General features: G+C 41.2%; 2 protein-coding genes across 6 annotated transcripts in view; one reads left to right on the top strand and one right to left on the bottom strand.

Annotated features, from left to right (window-relative positions):
• Positions 1-2,659: 2,659 nt before the first annotated feature.
• Dmac2l (distal membrane arm assembly component 2 like) lies at positions 2,660-18,748 on the bottom strand. Of its 5 annotated transcripts, none has more exons than XM_048362634.1 (5): positions 18,682-18,748; positions 8,736-8,847; positions 6,664-6,872; positions 5,393-5,564; positions 2,660-2,792 (listed from the first exon to the last, which is right to left on the bottom strand). In XM_048362634.1, exons 2-5 carry the CDS (start codon positions 8,840-8,842, stop codon positions 2,678-2,680), a joined length of 603 nt encoding a protein of 200 aa, XP_048218591.1. In that variant the 5' UTR covers positions 8,843-8,847; positions 18,682-18,748; the 3' UTR covers positions 2,660-2,677. The 5 variants fall into 5 exon arrangements, with proteins under 5 accessions (XP_048218591.1, XP_048218588.1, XP_048218589.1 ...); XM_048362631.1 differs by having other exon boundaries at positions 8,736-9,453; positions 18,682-18,735; XM_048362632.1 differs by lacking the exon at positions 18,682-18,748 and adding an exon at positions 18,118-18,302 and having other exon boundaries at positions 8,736-9,453.
• Positions 18,749-18,839: 91 nt separating this feature from the next.
• Positions 18,840-26,640, top strand: part of L2hgdh (L-2-hydroxyglutarate dehydrogenase) — a 31,098-nt gene continuing 23,297 nt past the window's right edge. The window contains exons 1-4 of the mRNA XM_048362624.1: positions 18,840-19,055; positions 23,620-23,735; positions 24,704-24,855; positions 25,669-25,800. Coding sequence (XP_048218581.1) covers positions 18,916-19,055; positions 23,620-23,735; positions 24,704-24,855; positions 25,669-25,800 — 540 coding nt within the window. The 5' untranslated portion in view covers positions 18,840-18,915. The remainder of the gene's footprint in view (positions 19,056-23,619; positions 23,736-24,703; positions 24,856-25,668; positions 25,801-26,640) is intronic.

Below are 26,640 nucleotides of genomic sequence, written 5' to 3'. Positions count from 1 at the left end.
TACACACCCATGCATATATATGTGTACATGTATACATTCTATCCTAACAATTAATATATAACCACCAATAATTATATTGAGATTCCTAGTTTTGTACAGTGAGATTTAATAATGATATACAATTGCCTTTGATTTGGCTTACTTAGTATTAACCAAAGCCTTTTCTTCCTTAACCCTGGATACAAGGGCATCTAAGCCCCATGTTGCTTTCTTACCATACACCACCATTTTTGGTTCATGTGCTAAACTATTTCCTAGCAGTTCTCAGCCATGGTTTTCTTTTCTTTTCTTTTCTTTCCCTGCCAGTCCTGGGGCTTGAGCTCAGGGCCTGGGCACTGTCTCTTGAGCTTCTTTTGCTCAAGGCTAGCACTCTACCTCTTGAGCCACAGCGCCACTTCCGGCTTTTTCTGTGTATGTGGTACTGAGAATAGAGCCCAGGGCTTCCACTAAGCCACATTCCCAGCCCCTTAGCCATAGTTTTCAAGGTGGCATTCTATTCTATCTTCACATCTTTTCTTCTGCATGCTTAATTTCGCCCTATGTTCATTTTCTTTTTCATGACACCACTTGGCCCCATTCAGTTACTACCAAGTAATCCACTAAATTTTCTCATAATCCACTATGTTTTGTCATTTATTCAATAATTCTGGCTACCCAGCTAGTTTACTTATCATAAGGTTCCTAATGTATTAGTTTCTTGCATTGACCCATGCAGTTTAGGTTAAATAAGTTTAGTATTATTTAATTTCTGTTACATAGCTTTAAGTGACAAGGAAGGGTATCTAATTTCTATGACTAGTTAGAATTGTCTTTCTTTTTTCTTTAACCCAAGAAAAATGTATTGACAGAGGCAGATGACTATAATCACCTAATTCATCCAGTAAAGAAATAAACCTGAGAGAAAGGGCTTGTCTTTTCTTTACTCAGTTCTATTGAATGTATGCTTATGCTCATTTAACCATAGGCATAATCCCTTTTTTCAGCATAGAATCACCATGTCATCACATGAGACTAGTCTACATCCTTATTTTTTATTTACTACTTTCTGATTTGTAAATGACAGTGATAACAGCAAGTATTATATCACATATGCTATGTGCTATTTACATTTTCTCATTAATTATGGGTGAATATTTTCCCTGTAAGCTTACATACAACTAAAATGCCATTTTTGCCTGAAAGCAGTATCATAAAAATATATTTTAAGATCGTTTTCTGTCAAGTTTATATTTAATCTCTTAATGTTCAAACAAAACATACAAAAATTCACAAACAAGTTTGCATATAATAATAGAACTAGCTATTTTAAGTGGGTAAAAATAAAGGTGTTTTTAATCTATTTATACCATAGTTTATTATTGTTTTCTTTTCTGCTTTTTCTATCCCTTGAGCTTGAGCTCATAGGAGGTAGTATCCAGGATATTGAAGATGAAAAATTAATTTCTAATTGACATACTAAAATGTTGTTTGAAGCAACTCTGTGTGTGTGTGTGTGTGTGTGTGTGAATCGTGGGGCTTGAACTCAGTGCTTTACACTTGAGCTCAGTTCAATTGCTCATGGTTGGTGCTCCACTACTTGAGCCACACCTCTAATCCAGCATCTTGCTGATTAATGCAGACAGAATCTCTTGGTCTTTTCTACCTGAGCTGGCTTTGAACTGCAATCCTCTGGGTTTCCAGCTCCAGAGTAGCAAAGGTTATAGGCATGAGCCACTGGCATTAATTGATGAAAAGTGTAGCCTGCTGGTCTGTATGGCTGTTTTATTGCAGTCAGCAAAAGTATTTGAATTCAGCCTTTGATCTGTTCAATTTTAATAAAATACTACCTTGAGATGACAAAATAGACAAATTATCCAGCAACTATTTATTTGGAGAAAGGAGATGTAAAAAGATTTATAGCCAGGTGCTGGTGGCTCATGCCTGTAATCCTAGCTAGGAGACTGAGATCTGAGGATTGGGGTTTGAAGTCAGCCCAGGCAGGAAAGTCCAGGAGACTCTTATCTCCAATTAATCACCAAAAAAGCTGGAAGTGGTGCTGTGGCTCAAGTGATAGAGCACTAGCCTTGAGAAAAAGGAGCTTAGGGACAGCACCAAGGTCCAGAATCCAAGCTCCACAACTGGCCAAAAAAAAAAAAAAAGAAAAGATTTATATTGTCAAGAACACAAGAATGCAGGATTATGAGACATGCATGGCCCCTTGGGAAGCACATGTAAGCAGGCCTCCAACAGCCATAGTCTACTTTGCACTGACTCCATCAATGGATCTGTAACTGAGCTGCCAATATTTCATAATTGGTCATGTATAGTAACATCATAATTTTAAAATCAAAATGTAAACTACTATAATGCAATAAAGAATACATTACACAATTAAATGACTTTAAAGAATTCTAAATATCTATATCAAGAGATACTAACCGCACATACATTAATACATTAGAATTAAACATTATTTAAGAATTTTTCTTAAGACTTAATATACATATTTTCTTACTCCTGAGTTAGTAATTTTACTGAGTCACATTGGAATGTTTATTTTCTATGTATGATAGACTCTTTACATCTAAACCGTCATAGTGTATCTTTTCAGTTCTATTGATGATTACTGAATATCTGCAGCAATTTAGTACCAACAATTTCAGATAATTCTTTACAGTTAAATAAGATGCTTATTCTTTTACTTCAAGTTTAACTTTATTTCTAAAGAAGGCAGTGCTGTCTTAAAGGATTTGGCGATATATTCTTTGTCTTTTATTCCAGGAAGATCACTTAAGAACAAATACTTGAGGTTTCTGAAAAAGAAGAACAAAAGTCGTTTCCATTTAACCTGTCTAGCATTATGAATAAAGGCAATTTGTTGAGTTTCAGAAAACTTACATGCAAAATGTGTTATATCACCTTATAGCTTCAAAATAACTTTTATAGCAATAGTCATAAGAGTGCTTTTTTAAATGAAAACTCATGGACTAAACCAGACTTTAGATATAATTGCCCTTAATTTCACCAATATTTCTTTCTTTTATTTTGTCAGTTGTGGGGCTTGAACTCTGGGCCTGGACATTGTCCCTGAGCTTTTTTGCTCAAGACTTGTGTTCTACCACTTTGAGCTAAAGTTCTACTCTGTTTCCTAGTGATCAATTGGAGATAAGAGTCTCATGGACTTTCCTGCCCAGGCTATCTTTGAACTGGGATCCTCAGATCTCAGCCTCCTGAAGAGCTAGTAGATGGCATGAGCCACCAGAGTCCTGCTCACCAGTATTTTTTAGTCCCTAAAATGGGAGAAACACTAGGAATGCTTTTTTCCCCCCATACTGGGGCTTAAACCCAGGGCCTTATGCATTTTGCATTCTCTCAGATTTCTTACTCATGGCTGGTGCTCTAGCACTTGAGCCATGCCTCCAAGCTAAACTTTTTGCCAGTTAACTGGAGATGGAATATAGGCCCACAGACTTCTCTGTTAGGTATGGCTTTAAACTATGATCCTTCAGGTCTCAGTCTCCTGCGTTGCTAGGATTACAGGTATGAGCTACTGGTACCTGACTTTGAGGAAGTTCTTAAAGGTCTTTGTATCCATTCAAAGATGAAGCTTAGAAGATGCAATTAATGTTAAGAGATGAACAATCTAGTACTTTAGGTACTTATTTATTTATTTATTAGTCCTACATCATTTTATTTGACATAGTTCGATGTACAAGTTCACCCCTGTTCTTTATTGGCCACAGTACATGTGGTTATCCAAAATATTTTCAAGGCAGACATTCAATTTTAATTGAAAAATTTGAAGCCGACATGAAACAAATGTTAAATCCTAGAAAATATGACTACATTTAGGTATTTATTTTTAAAACTCAAATTTCTGTAGTACTGAGGCTATTGGTAATCTATTACATACTAAAGTAGAACCACACTGATCAGACTTAGAATCTAAATGTAAAGATCTCTAAAATAGAGATTTGATTAAACAAACTTACATGCTTTCTTCATTATCCTGATAAAATTCAAAATACATTTTTCCTTCAGTGCTAGCGGTTGAAGCCAGGCCTTAGAACATGCTAGGGAAGCTCTGTGCCACTCCGCTACATTCCCAGCCTCCCTGCAAGTATTATCTGACTTCGCATTTGGGTTTAGGAGAATTGTTCAAGGCCATGACATTGGTCTGGTTGAAGGTAAAAGGGGATGTAGAATAGCTTTTTTTTTTTTTGCCAGTCCTGGGCCTTGGACTCAGGGCCTGATCATTGTTCCTGGCTTCTTTTTGCTCAAGGCTAGCACTCTACCACTTGAGCCACAGCGCCACTTCTGGCCATTTTCTGCATATGTGGTGCTGGGGAATTGAAACCAAGGCTTCATGTATACGAGGCAAGCACACTTGCCACTAGGCCATATTCCCAGCCCCTAGAACAGCTTTCTTAAAGCAATGTATGGATGCTTCTTAAACTGATGACAGTATCAGAGACAGAAAGGTGAATATGCCCAATTTTTCCCCATTCAGTAACTTAGTTACAGAGTGAAATGGTAATTGGTATATACTAAATAGCATTAGGATACCAAAATCATGGAGAAAATGGTTTTAAAGGACGGAGAGGGAGTCAGGAGCTAGTGGCTCACACCTGCAATCCTGGCTACTCAGGATACAGATCTAAGAATCAGGATTCAAAGACAACCTGGGCAGGAAAGTCCATGAGACTCTTATCTCCAATAAACTACCAAAAAGTCAGAAGTGGAACTGTGGCCCAAGTGGTAGAGTACTAGTCTTGAGTAGAAAAGCTCAGTGACAACTCTCAGACCCCTAGTTCAAGAGTTGGGACTGGAATAACAACAACAACAAAAGATGGAGAGGAATCATAAATCAAAATAGCTAATATTTATTGAGGGCTTATTATGGTGGCACTAACTTAGGTGCTTTATATAGCAAAAATGTCCCTTAAATATAATAAAACTTTAATGCATTTAGGGTGATAATTTTAATTTCTTTTACAGCATCATAGACTATAAGTCAGTTTTTATTTTCTTCTTTTGATCATACTGAGGATTGAACGCATAGCCTTGTGCTTGCAAGGCATGTGCTCTACTACTCAAGCTATTTTGCTGAGGGTCAGATCTCAGTTCCTATATCTATATGATATCATGTACCACCACACACAGCCAGTATTTTGAGAAAGGGTCTCACAAACATTTTCGCCTAGATGACCTGAAATAATAATCTCTTTCCCAATAGCTAGGATTATAGGCATGCACCACCACACCTCATTTTCTTAAATATATCTTTAAATATATCTTAAATATATCTTTAATTTCTAGAAGAATTTAAAGAAAGATATCACCCTTGACTGTTTTAAGTTCTGATTCTTCACTTTATTATTACAGAGTTCTCATCCGGGCATTGAGCACCTACCTGAAACCAAGCAAAGCAAGGATGCCGTTGTCTGTGACATTCCCACAGGCAATGATTTCCATTTCCAATAGGCTTTTCTGTAAGTTTTCAAGTTGACTAAGCTTCTGCAAACAGTTATCTTCAATATAATGACACTTACATAACTTTATTTTTTCAACATGCTCTAGGCCCACTGGGAGGAAAAACAAACATGTATTTCAAGAATCAGCTTTACCATTAAGGCAAATGACTGTCTTGGTTTGCCCAAGACTATTCTAGCTTAGGAGTAGCAGGCCTACGAAAACCTGGATGACCATTCACCCTGTCACCCATACAAACGATTCACTGCACAGGTTGGATGGATGGAGAGGGCCACTCTGTTGTTTTCTTTTTTTCTCTTTTTCTTGGCCAATCCTGGGTCATGGACTCAGAGCCTGAGCACTGGCCCTGGCTTCTTTTTGCTCAAGGCTAACACTCAACCTCTTAAGTCACAGCACCACTTCTGGCTTCTTCTGATTATGTGGTGCTGAGAAATCGAACCAGGTCTTCATACATGCAAGGCAAGCACTCTACTGCTAAGCCATATTCCCAGCCCCAAGAGGGCCACTCTGAAGTCAGATGCTCATGGGTGTAGGAAAGAAATGCCCACTAGCAGAAGCTGGATGGGCATAATTAAGTCTTAACCTTATTAAGGGTTTTCCAAAGACAGAAGAGTTTGACAAAGATAGTTGGACAAATGAAAAAAGGCTTTGTTTTGTAAGTCAACAAAGGCACACAGGCACACAGATTAGTGAGGGGACAAAGGTATTAGTAATCTCTATTTACTTTAAAAATAAGCTTGATGGGTGTATCATGCCTGTCACCCTAGCAACTTGGAAGGGGATTGAAAGAATGCAGTTTGAGGTCAGCCTTGGCATAAAGTTCATGAAACTCCATCTCAACCTATAAAAGTTGGGTATGCCTGACATCTCAGCTATGCAGGAATTGTAAGTAGAAGGATCATGGTCCAGGCTGGTCTAGGCATAGCTGAGAAAACTATTTGAAAAATAACAAAATCAAAAGTGCTGAGGCATGGCTCAAGTGATAGGACATCTGCCTAGCAAGTTGCAAGACACTGAGTTCAAACCCCAATTCTGCCACAATACATATACCCATACTGGACACAGGAAAAAATAAACTTGATTGCACAGAAACAGGAAAAAAGGACATTCCTGTAATCGTGAGTAAACTACAACAAAATGTTAACTACAAATCATCCACATTTCTCAATAATAAGATGACAGGGTAGTTACCCATGTGATCAAATCCAATGTTCATGATACAAGAGTCGGTGGCATCAATGGCTTGAATCTTGTACTTGTTCAGAGGGCCTGTTGGGAGGCGGTTGTAATCCTTCTGCCACTTATCCTGGCCATGGTAGCGCACTGTGGCCCCACAGCGCAGCAACCACTCAGATGCGGCCCTGTCAGGACCAACATCCCTGATGCGTTCATAATCCACTCTATTGACAAGAGAAGGGAGCAGTTTGCTTTTACTATAATTGTCAGCTTCTTAATGGTACTAACCAAGATACAGATGAGCAACAAACTTTCACTGCAAAATGACTGAAGAGGGAGATAGGAATATAAATAAAATCCATGAAAAAAAATAACTATAGCTCTATCTACTAACATTTTTTTCTTTGATGGGGGGCTTGAACTCATGGCCGGGGAGCTGTCCCTGAGCTATTTTTGCTCAAGGCTAGCTAGCCCTCTAACACTTGATCCATAGCTCCACTTTGGGCTTTTTTGGGGGGATGTTAATTGGAGATACGAGTCTTATGGACTTTCCTGCCTGGGCTGGCTTCAATCCACCATCTTCAGATCTGTCTCCTTAGTAGTTAAGATTACAGATTTGAGACAAAAGCACCCAGCTTTGCTTTCATTTTTGTCTCCAGGTAAACTCTGTTATGCTACTGATCATTCTCCTCCTCCTCCTCCTCCTCATTATTATATACAAAGCCTCACTATGTAGCCCAGATGCTAGGATTGCAGGCATGTGCCACCACGTTCAGCATAGTGGTATTTTTATTTATTTGCAGTGCTAGGGATTGAACCCAAGATCTTATGCACAGCAGGCAAGCACTTTAGCACAGAGCCACACATCAGCTACATATTACTATTATTATTTCTTTTGTGTATGTATGCACCATCCTGGGGCTTAAACTCAGGTCCTAGGTGCTGTCCCTGGGATTTTTTTCTCAAGGCTAGTGCTCTACCACTTGAGACAGAGCTCTACTTCTGGCTTTTTGATGGTTAATTGGAGAGAAGACTCTCATGGACTTTCCTACTACCAACCATGATCTTTAGATCTCAGCCTCCCGAGTAGCTAATTATTACTCATTTTTAAATTGTGTAGTGATAGAGCTCTCAACTCAGGTGCTCATACATGCTAGTTAAATGCTTTACCACTGACCTGAAATCCTGAGACATCATATTTTTATTTAGGTTTATCAGGCAAATGAGTTATCATTTGATTCATATGTAGTATAGTGTTTGATATCAGAGACTAACTAAACTTAATATTTTTATCTAGGATAACTAAACTTAATATTTTTATCTAGGATAAAAACAAAGAATCATTTTCAATTGAATCTGCTTATATTTATTAATTTCTACATAATGCCTCTTTTATTAAATTTTATTGACAAGGTGTTGGGCAAAGGGGGTACAGTCTACATAATGCCTTTTTTTTTTTTTTTTTTTTTTTTTTGCCAGTCCTGGGCCTTGGACTCAGGGCCTGAGCACTGTCCCTGGCTTCTTCCCGCTCAAGGCTAGCACTCTGCCACTTGAGCCACAGCGCCGCTTCTGGCCGTTTTCTGTATATGTGGTGCTGGGGAATCGAACCTAGGGCCTCGTGTATCCGAGGCAGGCACTCTTGCCGCTAGGCTATATCCCCAGCCCCACATAATGCCTTTTTGTAGTTAGCAATCATAATGCTTAATAAAGTTAAGCAAGGAGAAGATTACATCAGTTTCAAGGTGCTATTTCTAAATATGCCACTCATTAAAAATTTTTACCTTGATTATATTAAAGAAGTTTTTAATTAAATGTAAGATTGAGTTTTTCTGTTAACAAAAGTCATAAACTCATGCAGAAAACTTGAACGGTATCGCAAGGACAACTACAGTTAATACTGGGGAATGTGTTCTTTGGATCTTTTTTCCATGTTTGTATGTTTTATTTATAAACAGGATTAGGATCAAACAGCACACATTATAAAAAAAAAAAAAAAAAAAGAACACCTGAAACACAAGAAATAATCAACTAGCTCCTGGGAGCCTAAATTGTTGTAACAATTTCCACATTTCTTCCCACTCACTTACTTATTGAACACGGTGTTCAGCCATTCCCAGAAATACCTGGAGTCACGTGACCATGGGAGTTTCTTTAAGCCACACAACTGATGGGAAATTTTTCCAAACAGCATCATTTGATCTAGACACACAAGAGTACTCACATTAAACCATCAGCTGGCAACCAGAATCCCTTACTACTAACTTACTTCACAACTTAAGAGCTAATACTCCTATACCAATATAACTGGTAATTCATTTGCCACACAACAGTTGTTGAGCAAGTCACTCCTATCTCTGGCTCCTAGATTTGTTTCTTTTTTTACTGCAAAAAATGAGAGGTAGGATTGGCCAGTGGCTTATTCCTTACAGCATTCCATTCCATTGTCCAATCCCCAAATGCTATCTGTCTGCAGTGTTGCCACCTAGTGTCTACTCAGGCAGTGTTAAGTATGAATTTGCTCTAAACAGCTCTACTGCCAATCTCCATTTCCAGTAGCAAAATGACAAACTGACAAAGTAACAAACTAGTCACCAAAAAGGTAATATGATGAGGCTAAGATGCCACTTTCTATCCAGGAGGGAAAGGAGACATGAAAATACAGCTACTTACGATAAAGCAGCAAGTGGGCTCAACAGAGTAGCACAAAGAACAGCTGGGAAAGATTGGGCAAGAAACTCCACCTCTGACCCCGGCCTTTTCCCATTTGCAAACAGATTTGCTCAGATGATTTCCAGCTGTAAAAGTCTATAAGCACAAGTTGAGAGTGATTTTTTGACGAGGTCCCAATCTGATTTAACCCAATTCACGTTTCTCTAGTAGTATGCCAGATTGTGTGGGAAAACAAAGATAAATGAACATAACCTCTGCTTTTGGGAAACTCACAATTTAAAACAGGCTGACGTGGCCTAAGACAAGTTACCAAGTACTTCAATAACTGACAGGACCTGAGAAACATCTCAAAAGAGTTAATTTAAGACAGAGGGAATTTAAACAGACTAAGCTGCCAAATAAGCTGGCACAGGAACATTGTAGTTTTTGGTTAGTACATGGGGTGGGGATGGGGGGTCATGTACAGTCAGGTCAGGAAGAGCCTGTATTTTGCAGAAAGGTGGGAATCACTGAGGTTTTAAAATAAAAAACTGCCATTGTTAGAGTTATGCACCAGGAAATTTACTAGACACAATACCAACATCGAGAATCAAGCTAGGGTTTGTGGTACAGGCCTGCAAATCCAGCTACTCCAGAGGCTGAGCCTGGAAGACTCAAGAATTCTTTGAGCACAGAAATTCAAAGCTAGCATGAATAGCTGTCATCACCAACATTGCTAACACTATTAAAAAAAAAAAAAAAAGGTCAGCAAAATAGCAAACATGGGACTGGGAATGTGGCTTAGTGGTAGAGTGCCTGCCTAACATGCATGAAACCCTGGGTTCGATTCTTCAGTACCACATAAACAGAAAAGGCCAGAAGTGGTGCTGTGGCTCAAGTGGTAGAATGCTAGCCTTGAGCAAAAGCAGCTCAGGAACAGTGCCCAGGCCCTGAGTTCAAGCTCCACGACCAACAAGGAAAGGGGGGGGGGGAGGGAGAGAGGAAGGGAGGGAGGAAGGCGGGAAAATAGCAAACAGGGCTTCAACCACTATGGAAATGACTTAGTCAAAAAGGGAAGAGAGTAGGGGCTGGGGATATAGCCTAGTGGCAAGAGTGCCTGCCTCGGATACACGAGGCCCTAGGTTCAATTCCCCAGCACCACATATACAGAAAACGGCCAGAAGCGGCGCTGTGGCTCAAGTGGCAGAGTGCTAGCCTTGAGCGGGAAGAAGCCAGGGACAGTGCTCAGGCCCTGAGTCCAAGGCCCAGGACTGGCCAAAAAAAAAAAGGGAAGAGAGATGTAGGGGCAGGAGCTAGAAGAGTTGAAGGTAACAAAGTTTTGGTGCTGCATCGCTGGTAGGATGGCAATGTTACATGAGGAAATGAACATCAGAACACGGTTGGGGGCTCAGTGGGATTTTTCTTAATCTTCATATTTGCATACTCTTAAATATTAAGTGTAGGTAGGACTCCTAAGTAGAATGACAAACAAATTATTGGAATCAGAGTCATAAAGCCTTAGAGTGGGAAGGAACTTAGACTTCTGATTTAGAGATGAGGAAACTGAAGACCTGAAATTAAGTAACTTGCTGACACCTTCAATCCTTTCTGGAACAAGGTGGGGCATTAATAAATGCATGTGTTTAAAGTGACTTGCTCAATGTTTCATGGCTAATTAATGTCAGTACTGAAACCTGAACCCAGTTTTCACTACTACAAGTCTAGGGCTCTTTTCTCAATCACTGGATGGTTCTAGAACTCAAGGGAAAGACAACAAGAAAGATGTCTGACTGGGAACCACTTTGAGCTGAGAAAGTCACGATGGATGCTGAGGAAATGAAAGATAACAGAATCTTGAAATGATCTACTATTCTCTCTTTCTCTGTCTGTCTGTCTGTCTCTCTTCTTTCCCTCCGTCTGTGTCTGCTGTATGGAGAATGAAGCACATTAGGCAAGCCCTCTACCACTCAGCTATGACTTTAGTCCCTCTCTTCATCTCTTGTCTACCAGTATTGTCTTCATTTACTGAAAACCTCTGGCTGTTACCTCATGTTCTCAACTCAGCTCTTTCTTTGAGCTTCTCCACACCCATCTCTAATAATGCCCTTGGCTGCCAATCTATCTCATTTACAAATCTGGGCTTTTCTAGCTTCTGCTCAGGTTTTTCAGTCTCTCCACTCCACCCTCTATCCTGTCTGTGGAAATTGTACAAAAACTCAAGACTATACAAATGTTATGCCCATCCACTGTTCATTCATTCAGCCAGTAAATGTTTATTAAATAACTGCTATGCTTAGTACAAAAGAAACAAAGGCAAGATTAAACAACAAAAGAGAAAAATACAGAGTGAGAAAGATCCAGTTCCTGCCTACACAGCATGTAGAATCTATTGGAAAAGACATGACATGTAAACAGATGAATAGTCTACAATATGTCACTTTTTTTTTTTTTTGCCAGTCCTGGGCCTTGGACTCAGTCCCTGGCTTCTTTTTGCTCAAGGCTAGCACTCTGCCACTTGAGCCACAGTGCCACTTCTGGCCTAATTCTATATATGTGGTACTGAGGAACTGAACCCAGGGCTTCATGTATACAAGGCAAGCACTCTTGCCACTAGGCCATATTCCCAGCCCATGTCACTCTTCTTAATGAGTGTTAGTAAGTACTCTGAGAGGCTAGAAAAGTGAGGGGAAAGCTTCAGGTCAGAGGTGTCTTCTGAGATGGGTCTTAAGGGATTAAGAGTTTTCAGTGAAGATGAAAGACAAAGCATGCAAAAGAACAGAAGAACATGACATTATATTTTACTTCCATTTTTATCAGTATAATATAAATGTTTAACAAAACATTTGTTGATAGTCTTAAACAGTTGGCAAATATCCATGAATGAAAGTCAACCACTGGACCTGTTATTAAATACGTAAAGTAGCACAGTCTCTTTCACTTGATTCTTTTTGTACCCTTTTGTAATTCAGTTTAATGGGAAGGTCAGATTTACTTTAGATATACTCTCTTAAACCCTAGGCATTATATTTAAAATAAATTACCATGAACAGTAAATTATATTTGACAATAATGGTTAAAAATGCTAGGTAGGTTTTTACATTCTCAAGTGGAACTTTGCTAATTTTAGGAATTAGTCCTACTTGAATTCAAACAGCTCCCAGAGTGCTTTCTACATGGCACGAAGTGACCTCTAGTGGTGAATTTGTATATTTGACTCTAAAAAGTTAAAACCAATGAAAATCAAGTTGGAAAATAACTATGATTAAGTGGTGCTGTAAATAATCCAGGAATTCAAATTATGGGGAAAAAATTTACTGTAAGAACACAGCTTAAAACCAGTGTTTCTAAACTGAAGAAGGTAGATCTCTAACGGGTTATTAAAAATACAAAGCATTTTCTGAGCTTGACTGAGTTTTCTGATTTGTATAAAACCCAAATATTTTGGTCTAAGCCTGGTGGCTCATGCTTATAATCCTAGCTACTCAGAAAGCTGAGATCTGAGGATTGCAGTTCGAAGCCAGCCCAGGCAGGAAAGTCCATGAGACTCTTATCTCCAATAAACCACTCAAAAAAGCCAAAAGTGGTGCTGTGACTCAAGTGGCCTTAAACACAAAGAGGCTCAGGGACAGTGCCCAGGCCCAGAGTTCAAGCTCCAGGACCTGAAAAAAGAAAAGAATATTTTGGGCGAGGGTGTGCTTCGAGTGGTAAAGAGCTCCTGCCTATCAAGAGCAGGTGCTTTTTAAGTGGAAGTTAGGATTTTGCATACCAAATGCCATTACAATCAAGTAATGGAGGCCAGTGGCTCATGTCTATAATCCTTGCTATTGAGGTGGCTGATCTGAGAACTGGAGTTTAAAGCCAGCCTGGGCAGACAAATCTGACAGATTCATAATCATAAAGAAAAAAAAGCTGAAAGTAGAGGCATGGCTCAAGTGGCAGAACACCAGTCTTGAGCAAACACAACACAACAAAACAAAAAAACCTAAGGGAGAGTATGAGGTTTCTGAGTTCAAGCCCCAGTACAAGCACACACATACAATGAAGTAAATAAATGAAACTACTGAGTGGAATATTCAAAGTGGTGGATAATTTGGTGGTCAAAAAGACTAGAGTTGGGCTGGGAATATGGCTTAGTGGTAGAGTGCTTGCCTTGCATGCATGAAGCCCTGTGTTTGATTCCTCAGCACTATATAAACAGAAAAAGCTGGAAGTGGTGCTGTGGCTCAAGTGGTAGAGTGCTAGTTTTGCGCAAAAAGGAAGCCAGGGACAGTGCTCAGGCTGAGTCCAAGCCCCAGGACTGGCAAAAAAAAAAAAAAAAGACTAGAGTTACTAGCACCAGTGGCTCATGCCTGTAATCCTATCTACTCATGAGGTTGAGATGTGAGGACTGCTTTCAAAGCTAGCTAGAGCAGAAGAGTTTATGAGACAGCTCCAATTAACCACCAAAAAGCCAGAAGTGGAGCTGTGGCTCAAGCATTGAATTTTACAGTTTAGGGATCATGCCCAAGTCCTGAGTTCAAGCCCCAGACTTGTGTGTACAAGGATTGGGGGGGGGGGCATTAAAATAGGGGTAGTTTTATAATATCCCACTGTAAATCACTCATTGTTGATTCTAGTTCACCATTTGAACTCTATATGACTCTACCAGTTGAGTCACACCATCCTTTTGCTTTTTTAAGTTTATCAGATAAGCTTTTGATGTTAGTTCCGGCTGACTTTGAACTGCCACCCTCCAGAATACCTAAAATTGCAAGTGAATAGCTTGTATTGACATGCACCTCCAAGCCTGGCTTTCCAGTTCTTATCTTGAGGTGTGTAAAATCAAATGAAACAGATCAACAGCAACTCATTAAAAATTAGAAGTAAAGGTCCTAAAAAGCCACTCTCAGGCCATCAAATGGTACTCCTAGAACTAATTTCTCCTAGGTTTCAACTTAAAGGTGGACATAAATTCTCATCTGAAGATGGGGTCACAAACACAAATGTCCCTACCCACAGATATTATTCATATTATTATCAATGAAGTCAAGCCAAGCTTTTGATCTGAATTACTTAGCTGAAACAATTACTGTATGACCCTTGGAATGGGGAAGCAAGCAAAGAAAATTTTATAAAAAGATATGTGTAGTCTGGGCTGAGAATATGGCCTAGTGGTAGAGTGCTTGCCTCATACACACGAAGCCCTGGGTTCGATTCCTCAGCACCACATATATGGAAAAAGCCAGAAGTGCCACTGTGGCTCAAGTGGTAGAGTGCTAACTTTGAGCAAAAAGAGCCAGGGACAGTGCTCAAGCCCCAAGTTCAAGCCCCAGGACTGGCAAAAAAAAAAAAAAAAGCGATATGAGTATTCTGAGTTATTTACCATAGCTAAACTAAGCACAGTCTCAAAAAATCACATTGTAGATTAAAAATAATAATAACTATGAGCCTAGATGGCCCAGAAAAGTCTGATCACAGCTCCTGGAACCACATAATTCCATATTCAACCATCAAATCAACTATAATCCTGTGTGAGCTAAAAAAAAAAAATCTCTACTATATACCTATCAGAATCATTACAATAAAAAAAATTCCCATTATAACTTTTGTGACAATTACAATGCTGGTGGGAATATAAGATAGTAACAGCTATTTAGAAAACAGATTTTTTTTTTTGCTAGTCCTGGGGCTTGAAGAACTTAGGGCCTGAGCACTGTCCTTGGCTTCTTTTTGCTTAAGGCTAACACTCTGCCACTTGAGCCACAGTAGCCCTTCCAGCTTTTTCTGTTTATGTGATACTGAGGAATAGAATTCAGGGCTTCGTGCATGCTAGGCAAGCATTGTGCCACTAAGCCACATTCCCAGCCCAAAACAGATGATTTTTTACAAAATTAAAACATGTTCTTACCATATGACCCACAAATTGGACTCCTGAGCATTTATCCTAGAGAAACAAAAACACGTTCACACAGAAAATGATACTTACATTAAGGGCCAGGAATCATAGCCTCATATGTCTTTCAAAGATGAAATGATTAAACATAGTACATCTACACTACGGAATGAAGTATTGAAACATGAAATAATTTGGATGAATCTCAAGTTATTACACTAATGCAAAATGCTAATCCCCAAAGTTACATGCTGGGGAAGTTGTGGTCATATATGTGCATTTGGGGGGATCCCGCGGGTACTGCAGTGGTTCTGTATCTTGACTGTGGTAATGAAGACAAGAATTTACACACTTGTTTTTTTGCCAGTCCTGGGTTTAAATTCAAGGTCTCACACTGGATGACACTAATCACTTGAGCCACATCACATGTTGAAGATGGGAATCTCATAAACTTTTCTTGGGCTGGCTCCAAACTGGGATCTTATAGGTGTGAGCCTCCTGAGTAACTATAATTATAGACATGAGCCACCTGTATTTTGCCACATATAACTTATATAACTACATGCAGAGAAATATAGAACTAGAAAAAACTAAATGTGGATGGATGTCAAGCCTGCTTCGATCTTGTACTATAGTGGGGTGTGTGTGTGTGTATGTATGTGTATGTGTGAGTGTGTGTGTGTGTGTGTGTGTTGGTCCTCTGGCTTGAACTCAGGGCCTGGGAGCTGTTCCTGAGTTTTTTAGCTCAAGGCTGGTGCTCTACCACTTAAACCACACCTCCACTTCCAGTGTCTGCTGGCTGTTGGAGATAAGCTTCTCTTGGATTTTCTACCCAGGCTGGCTTTGAACCCATATCCTCAGATCTCAGTCTCCTGAGTAGCTAGGATTACAAGAATGAGTCACTAGTGCCCAGCTATGATCTTGTACTATAGTTTTACAAGGTGGTATCACCAGAGGAGAAATATACACAAGATCTTACAACTGTATAGGAACCTATCATTATATAAAAAAGGGATGATTTAAAAAAGCCAGGGACAGTGCTCAGGCCCTGAGTCCAAGGCCCAGGACTGGCCAAAAAAAAACCTTTTGGGTCTGGGAATGTGACTTAATGGTAGAGTGCTTGCCTTGCAGGCATGAAGCCCTGGGTTGATTCCTGAGTACCACATAAATAGAAAGAGCCAGAAGCGGTGCCGTGGCTCAAGTGGTAGAGTGCTAGCCTTGAGCAAAAGAAGCTCAGGGACAGTGCTCAGGCCATGAGTTCAAGCCCCAGGACTGGCAAAAACAAACAAAAAAAACTTTTCTTTTTCATTTGTGATGGAACAAGGTGGCCACATTCTACTTTTTTTCCCCACAAATAAGGCAAAATATGTTATTCTTTTTTTTTTTTTTTTTTTTTTGGCTGGTCCTGGGCCTTGGACTCAGGGCCTGAGCATTGTCCCTGGCTTCTTTTTGCTCAAGGCTAGCACTCTGCTACTGGAGCCACAGCACCACTTTTGGCCTTTTTCTATATATGTGGTACTAGGGAATCGAACCCAGGGCTTCATGTATACGAGGTGAGCACTCTTTGCCAGTAGGCCATATTCCCAGCCCCAAATATGTTATTCTTAGGATAAACTATTTCAGCATAATAAAAGTTGTTGTTTATCTAGTGCTTCTCTGTGCTCAGTATCTGATGAGCATTTTCACAGGGAATCAATTCAATAACTCTACACTACAGAAGGGATTCTTTTTTTTTTTTTTTTTTTTTTTTTTTTTTGCCAGTCCTGGGCCTTGGACTCAGGGCCTGAGCACTGTCCCTGGCTTCTTCCCGCTCAAGGCTAGCACTCTGCCACTTGAGCCACAGCGCCACTTCTGGCCGTTTTCTGTATATGTGGTGCTGGGGAATCGAACCTAGGGCCTCGTGTATCCGAGGCAGGCACTCTTGCCACTAGGCTATATCCCCAGCCCTCTTTTTTTTTTTTTTTGCCAGTCCTGGGGCTTGGTCTCAGGGCCTGAGCACTGTCCCTGACTTTTTTTTGCTCAAGGCTAGCACTCTGCCACTTGAACCACAGTGCCACTTCTGGCCGTTTTCTGCATATGTGGTGCTGGGGAATGGAACCCAGAGCTTCATATATACAAGGCAAGCACTCTTGCCACTAAGCCATATTCCCAGCCCTACAGAAGGGATTCTGAGGCAAAGAAAGAAGTGACTTCTGAGCCACTTATCACATGACTGGAACAGAGATTCAGAGTCCTTTTGGCAATAGAGTTGTGTCATGCTATCAGTTTTGTTCAGTTGTGCTGACCTTAAAAATTAAATACTGCTGTCAAGCAGAGAAGAATGGGTATCACACGGCCAAGCTGACAGAATCACACAATTTTACACTTTAAAGGTCCTTTAGAGATTATGTGGGCCATTGCCCTCAATCTATAGATAAGGAAACACGGTAAAGTAACCTACACAAGGGGCTGGGAATATGGCCTAGTAGCAAGATTGCTTGCCTCGTAATCTACACAAGTCAGTCAGTCTAGCGAGGCCAGGGCTATGTTATTAAAAAACAAAACAAAACAGCAACAAAAACTTCTCCTAGTGTCCAAGTGCCTGTGGCTCAAGCTCGTGATTCTAGCTACTAGGGAGGCTGAGATCTGGGGAATCTCAGTTTAAAGCCAGACTGGGCAGGAAATTCCGAAAGCCTTATATCCAACTAACAACCAAAAAGCCAGAGGTGGAGCGGTGATTCAAGTGGTAGCCCAGAGCCTTTCACGCTAGCCTTGAGCAAAAGCAGCTCAAGAACAGCAATCAGGCCACGAGTGCCCCAGGACAGGCACTAAAAACAACAACAACAAAACAACCAAAACACAACCGAACAACAAAAATGACCAAAGCACAAATAGGCTAGGGGCGTGGCTCAAGTGACAGAGACCATCCTAGAGAAAACAGGAGGTCCAGAGTTCCAATTCCCCCGTACCTCGAAAAAGACACAGAATGCTAAGTGGTGACCGAAATTGTGGTTCATCCAGGACCCAGTGCCCAGTCGGGAGAGTAGGCGCTCGATATTTACAAGACGGAACGACGACGGAATAAAGGACACCATAAGGCGCCCATTATAAAGTCCACTGGCTGCAGGCCATCCGACGCAGCCGTGACCCCGAGCGTCAGGGCGCGGGGGCAGGACGGAAAGAAGTCACGTCGCTGACACTGAGCTGGCCGGTTGCCCAGCAACACGACTCCAGAAGAGCCAGGGGCGGGGCCGATCGAGGGCGGGACCTATTGGGGGCGGGGCCGAGCGGGGCGGGCCCGAGACGAGCGGGGCCTGGAGGATAGGGCGAATGCTGGCTACCCGAACAAGGTTTTCGCCATAATTACGCCCACATTTTTCTTCCGCAGCCCTATTCGGCTGGGCAGTGAAAGTTTAAGACTCGAGACTTGACGGAGCCAAATGTTCAGTCAACCCGCCATTGGGTCAAGGGAAAGGATAGAGCGTAACCACCACCCTAGCCCCGCCCGGCACGGGCCTGTAGCCTTTACTCACAGAGTCGAAGGGAGGGAGGGAACGAGTGAGAGTGCTCGGGGCAACGTCACTGCGTATTGCCCCTTGCCCTCCGTCCTCCGCCGCGCATACTCATTCGCCGCCTCTCACGTGGTTTGGGGGCGCGCGTCTGATTGGCCTCTGTGGAGGCGGGACCGGAGCCTAACGGGACCCGCGCGTTGTGGTTGGGTTCTGGCAGCGGCCTCTGGAGGTTGAGGTGGAGGACGGGACCCTGCGATGGTGGCGGTGCTGCGTTACTTCGGTGGTTCCTGCAGACAGGCCCTCGGAGGCTTCCTGGGAGGCTTTTTCGGGTCGTACGGGTCGGCGTTGGGGAGACCCAGGCCTCTGTGCGGTGGTAGCCGCGGCGCCAGCACCAGGTGAGTTGCCTCGGGCCGGCACCAGCGCTCCTGCTTCTGTCAGGGGGCGTTTTGTGCCGGGTTTGACTTGTGTTCCTGCCTGTTCCTCCCAGACGCAGTGGGGAGATCCGATTGTGTGGAGCTCCAACCTCTTACTCTAGGCGCTACCAAGCTGCGGGGTTCATTTGTGGTATTCCTGGGCCGGAAGAAAGGTAGTGTTGGTCTGCAGTGAGTCTAGTTGGATATGCTTGGCACCCCTTCTATAATGGGCAGATCACTTGACCTCGGTAAAGGGTCCATAGGGTCTCCGGATCTCTGGTACGTGGTCCTTTTGAAAGGAAAATATTTGGGGCTAGAGTGAGCAGTAAGAGTCAGAGACTGGAGCGACCTAAACGGTAGGAAGGTTTTATCCTTTAAACCTGAGAGAGTCTCTCCGCATCCTAGTTGTGGTCCAGACTGGAGGAGCGAGTGAAGAAAAGGGGAGAGAGACTTCATAGGTAACAGGTCTCTAGGAGATATATATTCCTATTCTTCCTTTTTGTTTATTTAGATAGGACTTAACGATGACTGAAACCCAGTTTTTGTGTGTGCCAGTCCTAGCTAGTGCTCTACTGTTTGAGCCATAACTCTGTTTCTGGCTTTTTAGTAGTTTATTGGCGATAAATCTCATAGTGTGAGAAAAACTGTCTTCTCTATCAAAGTGTGTTGCTTAATAGTTCCTGCTTTGACTGGTATCTTGGATCTTGTTAAGGAAAAGAGAGGTAAAGGATTTTTGGAAAGAATGGTTTTGTATTAAACTTGTTTCTTTTCAAGATGGAATTAAGACACACCCCCAAGTGTTCAAGAAATAGCAGAGGGGACTGGGAATATGGCCTAGTGGCAAGAGTGCTTGCCTCACATACATGAAGCCCTAGGTTCTATTTCTCAGCACCACATATATAGAAAAGGCCAGAAGTGGCGCTGTGGCTCAAGTGGTAGAGTGCTAGCCTTGAGCAAAAAGAAGCCAGGGACTGTGCTCAGGCTCTGAGCCCAAGGCCCAGGACTGACAAAAAAAAAAAGAAAGAAAGAGAGAGAGAGAGAGAGAGAGAAAGAGGAAAGGAGGGAGAGAAGGAAGGAAGGAAGGAAGGAAGGAAGGAAGGAAGGAAGGAAGGAAGGAAGGAAGGAAGGAAGGAAGGAAGGAGCAGAGGGTGTGTATATATTTTGAGATTACTTGTGTACTGTTAATCTTATTTCAAAATTACCTTATGTAAATACATTTTACCCTATTCAAACTAGCCAATCACAAGCAGATTGTGAACCTGAGCTCAAGCAATCTGAGCAGAGGAGCAAGGCCTGCTGTGTTGTGGATACATCGGGAGCAAACTGCCTACTTTGTGCTTGCTTGCCAGATTATTGGCAGTTGGCAGAAATAAATTTTACCTTGCTAAGACGATTCAATTCCTTATTTTCTTGTCTATCGTGATTCCAGTGATTCTTGGAGAGCATATTTATAACAATAGATTTTCCTGCTTTGGCTGGCTTTGAACTACTACCCTCAGTTCTCAGCCTTCTGAGCAGCTAGGATTACAGGCATGAATCACCAACAGCCAGCACTAAAAGCTTTTATTAAGTAAGATTTGACATGTTTAGTAAGGTAGGAAAAAGGTTTATTATACGTTTTTACATACTTAGTTGTAAAGTGACCACTAAAAGACCTTGGATAAACAATGATTTAAATCAATTTGACTTAGTTAGGATAGTTTTTTCTTTTGGTCAGTTGTGGCGCTTGAACTCTGGGCTTGTCCAATCCTGAATTACTACAGCAGAAATAGGCCCCAGTGTGTTCTCTAGGCTGACAGTGTTGATTTGGCTGCTGCTTATGCTAATGATCAGCATGTTGCTCCTCATATTGGGTAAGGGTTGAAGAAATTAATGCCCAGGTAGGACCATATGCATGGCTGGAAAATTCCTTCCTGAATTTGGTGGGGTTGTCTGAGAATGAGCCCAATTTTTCTGCTATCTGTGAGATATCTGAGAAGGCAAAACAGGAACTTCAACCCTGCCATTTCCTGCAGGGGGATAGGAATGGCATTGGTGGTGTGGGACCAGTGTCAAGAGGAGACAGAAGGTGAGGAGCAGTGGTCAGATATGGGAGAAAGGAAGAATTAGCCAGTCAAAAGAGAAGGCGGCAGTATGAGTAGGGGTACTGGTAGAAGGACATAGACTGTATGAAGTTTTAGGGTGGTCATCCAGTAGCAGGATCTGGTAGGGAGTACTCCATTTGCACAGAGAAGGATGGAATCTAAGGTAGAAGAAGAAAGCTTGAATATAAGGAAATGCTTACCATTTCTCTGTATGAAATGACCACTATTGCAAAGGATTTGGAAATTGAAAGTTCTGAATTCATGCCATCAAAATTGGTTGTCCAGTTTATATGGTGGCCAGACAAAGGTGTAGAGACCAGTGTCTTCATTTTTAGGTCACCTTTCAGTTCAAGGGCAGCAAAATGTTTTAAGAGGCAGCCCAGGAGGATGTCCGGGAGAATTTTGATCACTGTTCGCCATTAATGGAAAAATAATCAGTGTCCTGTTTTGGGTGCTGGGGCTCAAAATGTGGCAAATGGTCCATACCAGAGGTCTCAGGAGAAAGGATAAAGGATAGGGAAAAGGGAGGGAAAGTTGGGAGATTGAATGGTGGGTGGGGATGAAACTTGCACCTCTTCTGTTCAAAAATCCTGAATTTTGACACCAGAAAATATTAGGAAAGTGTTCAGTTAGAGGGAGCAATGAGAGACAGGAGCAATCTTAAGGATAGGGAGGCTTTATTAGAGAAAACCTGAAAGTCTCTCCCTTGGGGGGGAGGAGAGAGAGAGAGAGAGAGAGAGAGAGATCTTGCACAGATACTTCAGATACTTTAGATTCTTGACTCCCAAGTTAATTTAAAATGAAAATTTTGATTTATCAAGTTTATGCTAGTTCCTAGCTGTTTCTGGTTCCAGATGTGGCCACAGACTTGATAACATTTGTAATCAAATAATTTTATCTGCTGAGGACATGTGTGTGGAGGGAGGGTTGTAGGGCTTGAACTCCATGTCTCTTGTTGTCTAACTTTTTTTTTTTTTTTTTGCTTGGGGCCAGTGCTCTACCACTTAATCCATAAAAAGCCAATTTGGCTTTTTACTGGCTAATTGGAGATAAGAGTCTTGTAGATTTGTCTGCCAGGGCTGGCTTCAAACCTTAAGTCTCTCCAGTCTTAGCCTCCTGAGTAAGATTATAGACAAGAGCTACCATTGACCAGCCTCTGATTAGGATCTTAAAATTGAAGTTTAGATCACTTTTCAAAAGAATAACCCAGTCCACTTGCTTTACTGTGCTTATAAAAGAGATTAAATCATGATTTGTGGTCTATGAGGTCAATGCGAAAAGTAATTTTATTTTATTTATTTATTTTTTTTTTTGCCAGTCCTGGGCCTTGTACTCAGGGCCTGAGCACTGTCCCTGGCTTCTTCCCGCTCAAGGCTAGCTAGCACTCCGCCACCTGAGCCACAGCGCCGCTTCTGGCCATTTTTTGTATATGTGGTGCTGGGGAATCGAACCTAGGGCCTCGTGTATCCGAGGCAGGCACTCTTGCCACTAGGCTATATCCCCAGCCCCCAAAAGTAATTTTTTTTGACAGTCCTGGGGCTTGAACTCAGGTCCTGGGCACTGTCCCTGGGCTTCTTTTGCTCAAGGCTAGCCACAGCACCACTTCCAGCTTTTTCTGTGATGTGGAACTGAGAAATCAAACCCAGGGCTTTGTTCATGCTAGGCAAGCACTGTACCACTAAGCCACATTCTCAGCCTCTAAAAGTAATTTTTTTAAACTTTTCATTGCAGACTTAGATTACTTATATGAGATATATATATATATATATATATATATATATAGCTACATAAACAATGTCATGTCTAAGATTGTGGCTCTGAGCAGATCCTGGGCCAATTATTTCTGAAGCGTTGATTTTTCTCATTGCTTTTTTCTTAATAGAATATATATATATATATATATATATATGGTATATGTTAGCCTATCCTGAAAAATACTATACTTAAATTTAAAAAGATAGTTGGTAGAAAAATATGATTGGCACAAAGTAAGCATTAATGTAACTGGTCCAGCCAGCAGGTACTAGAGATACAGTGAAGTTTTGGAAACCAAGCTGTCATTCTTCTTGTTAGAAAACTTATCACCAATTAACCAATAACCAAGCATGTATGGAACTTTTTTTTTTACATAGGAAAACTTTTATTTGATAAATTTCACAAATTAAAAAATTACTGAGGGTTATACAATAGATACAATTACTGATGTCAAGAATTTTAAAGGTGTACATTTGACAGCCACAGTGTGAGGTCTGAAATGTGTGGAACTTTTAAAGATTTGTTCTTGAGTGTGAAGAGAAATAGTGCAAAGCCATATGTATGTATATATATGTGTGTATGTATATATGTGATAGTTATTACAAATGAGTAGTTTAATTGTCTGTTGATGATGACAATTGCTCATGTGAAGTTTGGTGGGATCTACTGTAGAAATGCAAGTCTTTAAAAGTAGCTTTTTCTCACAGCTCTTTTGATATAGTCATTGTTGGTGGTGGAATTGTGGGACTTGCCTCTGCCAGAGCACTCACCCTAAGACATCCTCAACTTTCAATTGGCCTTCTGGAAAAGGAGAAGGATTTAGGTATGTACATTATCAGTATTGTTTTGGGATTGCTTGGACATCTGCTCATTTATATACATGGTGCTGAGGAATCGAACCCAGGGCTTCATGTATGCAAGGCAAGCACTTTACCACTAGGCCATATTTCCAGCCCCTGATACTAGTATCTTATATGGGGTTCTCTTAAAAACAAAGCCTGAGTTAAGCAAAGACTTGTATGTATAGGAGATTTATTTGAGAAGTTAACCTACAAGGCTGAAAAGAATGAGTGAATGAGGAGAATAAGACAGGAAGAAAAGCCACAGGATGGGGGTATATTATCCAGGTTGCTACTGGGAGCTTAACTGCACTGGATGAACATCTGAGGAGCATCATGTTTCCCAGGAGTGTGTTCATTTATCCACCAACTGTCTCTTGATGGAGATTGACCCTAGTGATACAGAAAAGTCTCTACCCTTTCCCAAAAGATAGAATGTGCCCTGGGGCAGAGTACCAAGAGCCTTCGTGGGCCCTGTAATGGTTAGTTGGTAGTCATAGATGAGTCTGTTATTCAAAAGTTTAGTTGAAATCAGATGGACAGGAGTGATCTGACATGAGTATCAAGGACAGCTGCTAGAGGAAGTTACTGATAAGCTGAACAAATTTAGGCAAATTTTTGTTTGTTTTGTTTTGTTTTTGTTTCCAGTCCTGGGGCTTGGACTCAGGGCCTGAGCACTGTCCCTGGCTTCTTTTTGGTCAATGCTAGCACTCTACCACTTGAGCCATGGCGCCAATTCCAGCTCTTTCTATATATGTAGTGTTGAGGAATCAAACCCAGGGCTTCATGTATATGAGGCGAGCACTTTACCACTAGGCCATATTCCCAGCCCTAGGCAAATTTTTAAATATAAGATGTCTTAATAGCTTGAGCTATAAATGTTTTCACACCTATTAGGATTTATATGAATCATGCATGTACTTCCTCTTACACTCTTTTTCTTGTTTTATAGCTGTTCACCAGACTGGACATAATAGTGGTGTCATACACAGTGGAATTTATTATAAACCAGAATCTCTGAAAGCTAAATTATGTGTAAAAGGTTCCGCCCTCATCTATGAATACTGTAAACAAAAGGGAATTCCCTACAAGCAATGTGGCAAGGTATGACTTACGACTAGCTTATTGTCGTCATTTTGTTGGGTGCTGATAGCTCATGCCGTGTTATTGTAGTTGCTGAAGAGGCTGAAATCTGGGGATAACATTCAAAGCCGACCTGGGAAGGAAAGCTTGTGAGACTCTTATCTCCAATTAACTATCAAAGTAGAGCTACTCAGAAAAAGCCAGAAATGGGGCTGTGGCTCATGAGGCAGAACACTAGCATTAAACAAAAAGAAACTCAGGCAGCACACAGACCCTGATTCAAGCCCTAGGAATAGCACAAAAACAAACAAGAAAAGCAAGATATAAAATTAGGTAGTTTTTGTTGTTAAGTTGTAAAGGTTCTCTAGCTACTCAGGAGGCTGAGATCTGAGGATTGTGGTTCAGAGCCAACCCCGACAGGAAAGTCTGTGAGACTCTTATCTCCAAGTAACCACCAGAAAATCAGAACTGGTGTTGTGGCTCAAAGTGGTACAGCACTAGCCTTGGGTAAAAGAGTTCAGGGATAGTTCCCAGGTCCAGAGTTCAAGCCCCACAACTGACCCCCCCCCCAAAAAAAAAGGTTTCTTTATATATTCTGGATATCACACCTTTATCAGTTTTATGATTTACACAGATATCCTTCCATTCTGTGAATAGTCTTTTTACTGTCATGATTCCCTTGGTTTCCCTTCTAGTTTTAAAATTATTTGTTGATATAGATTGTCTTTATAACGTGACTAAAAGGATTGCTGCATGGATTTTGTTGATTTCTTATTGTGAAATGCAAGTTTTGGTATATTTAATTGTATCCATGCTCTTTATTTTATTTTGAAGTTAATAGTAGCTGTTGATCAAGAAGAAATTCCCAGACTTCAGGCCCTATATGAGAGAGGCCTACAGAATGGTGTCCAGGGCTTGAGACTGATCCAACAGGAGGATATAAAAAAGAAGGAGCCCTACTGCAGGGTGAGTGACTCACCAGCCTTATGCACATGGACAAAGGAGTATTTTCATGTAGGGCTCAGTCCTGTCCCAAGAAGGCTAAAGGTCAGTTATAAAGGACAGGAATCATAAAATTAGTTACATAGCCTGTCCCAGTAGCAGGGAAGTGGCAGACACAAGAGGTCATTGCCACCAGTCTAGTTCTTCTTTCTCTGAGGAAAAACTGGGTCTGACCAACAAAGGCAAGAGGAAGTCTGAGACCACATGATGTATCTGGGAAACACTGAACAGAGTGGTGTGGTTGGAGTGAGAGGTAAGAGGCATGCCTGAAAAGGCAGAATTATGCCCATGTAAAGGTTGACTATCATTTCCAGTAGGCATGGGGAACAAGTGGAAAACTTTTGAGAGAAGGGTAGTAATAGTGTCTGCTCTTTATTTCAGAAAGATAAGCCTGGTATAAATGTGACAGGTGAGTTGTTGAGTATATTGCTTTAAAAAAAACACACGAGGGGAGGTGGGGGCTGGGAATGTGACTTAGTGGTATAGTGGTTACCTAGCATTCATGAAGCCCTGGGTTCAATTCCTTAGTATCACATAAATAGAAAAAGTCAGAAGTAGCATTTTGGCTCAAATGGTAGCGTGCTAGCCTTGAGCAAAAGAAGCTCAGTGGCCAGGCCCCCAGTTCTAGCCCCAGGACTTGGGGGAGGGGGCACTGTGGGGAAAAATATCTTTAATAATGAAAGACATAAATAATAATATGATAGCTGCTCTGCATGTATCTTTCGGTGATTACCTTTTCGAGACTATCAGTTCAACACCAGTTCCACAGATTATTCCCATAAGTGACTATATATCTCTTATTCT

This window comes from Perognathus longimembris, chromosome 14, assembly GCF_023159225.1.
Source record: "Perognathus longimembris pacificus isolate PPM17 chromosome 14, ASM2315922v1, whole genome shotgun sequence".
Lineage (NCBI taxonomy): Eukaryota > Metazoa > Chordata > Mammalia > Rodentia > Heteromyidae > Perognathus > Perognathus longimembris.
Note: the sequence above shows the minus strand (reverse complement) of the source record. Positions and strands in the feature narration are given on the sequence as shown.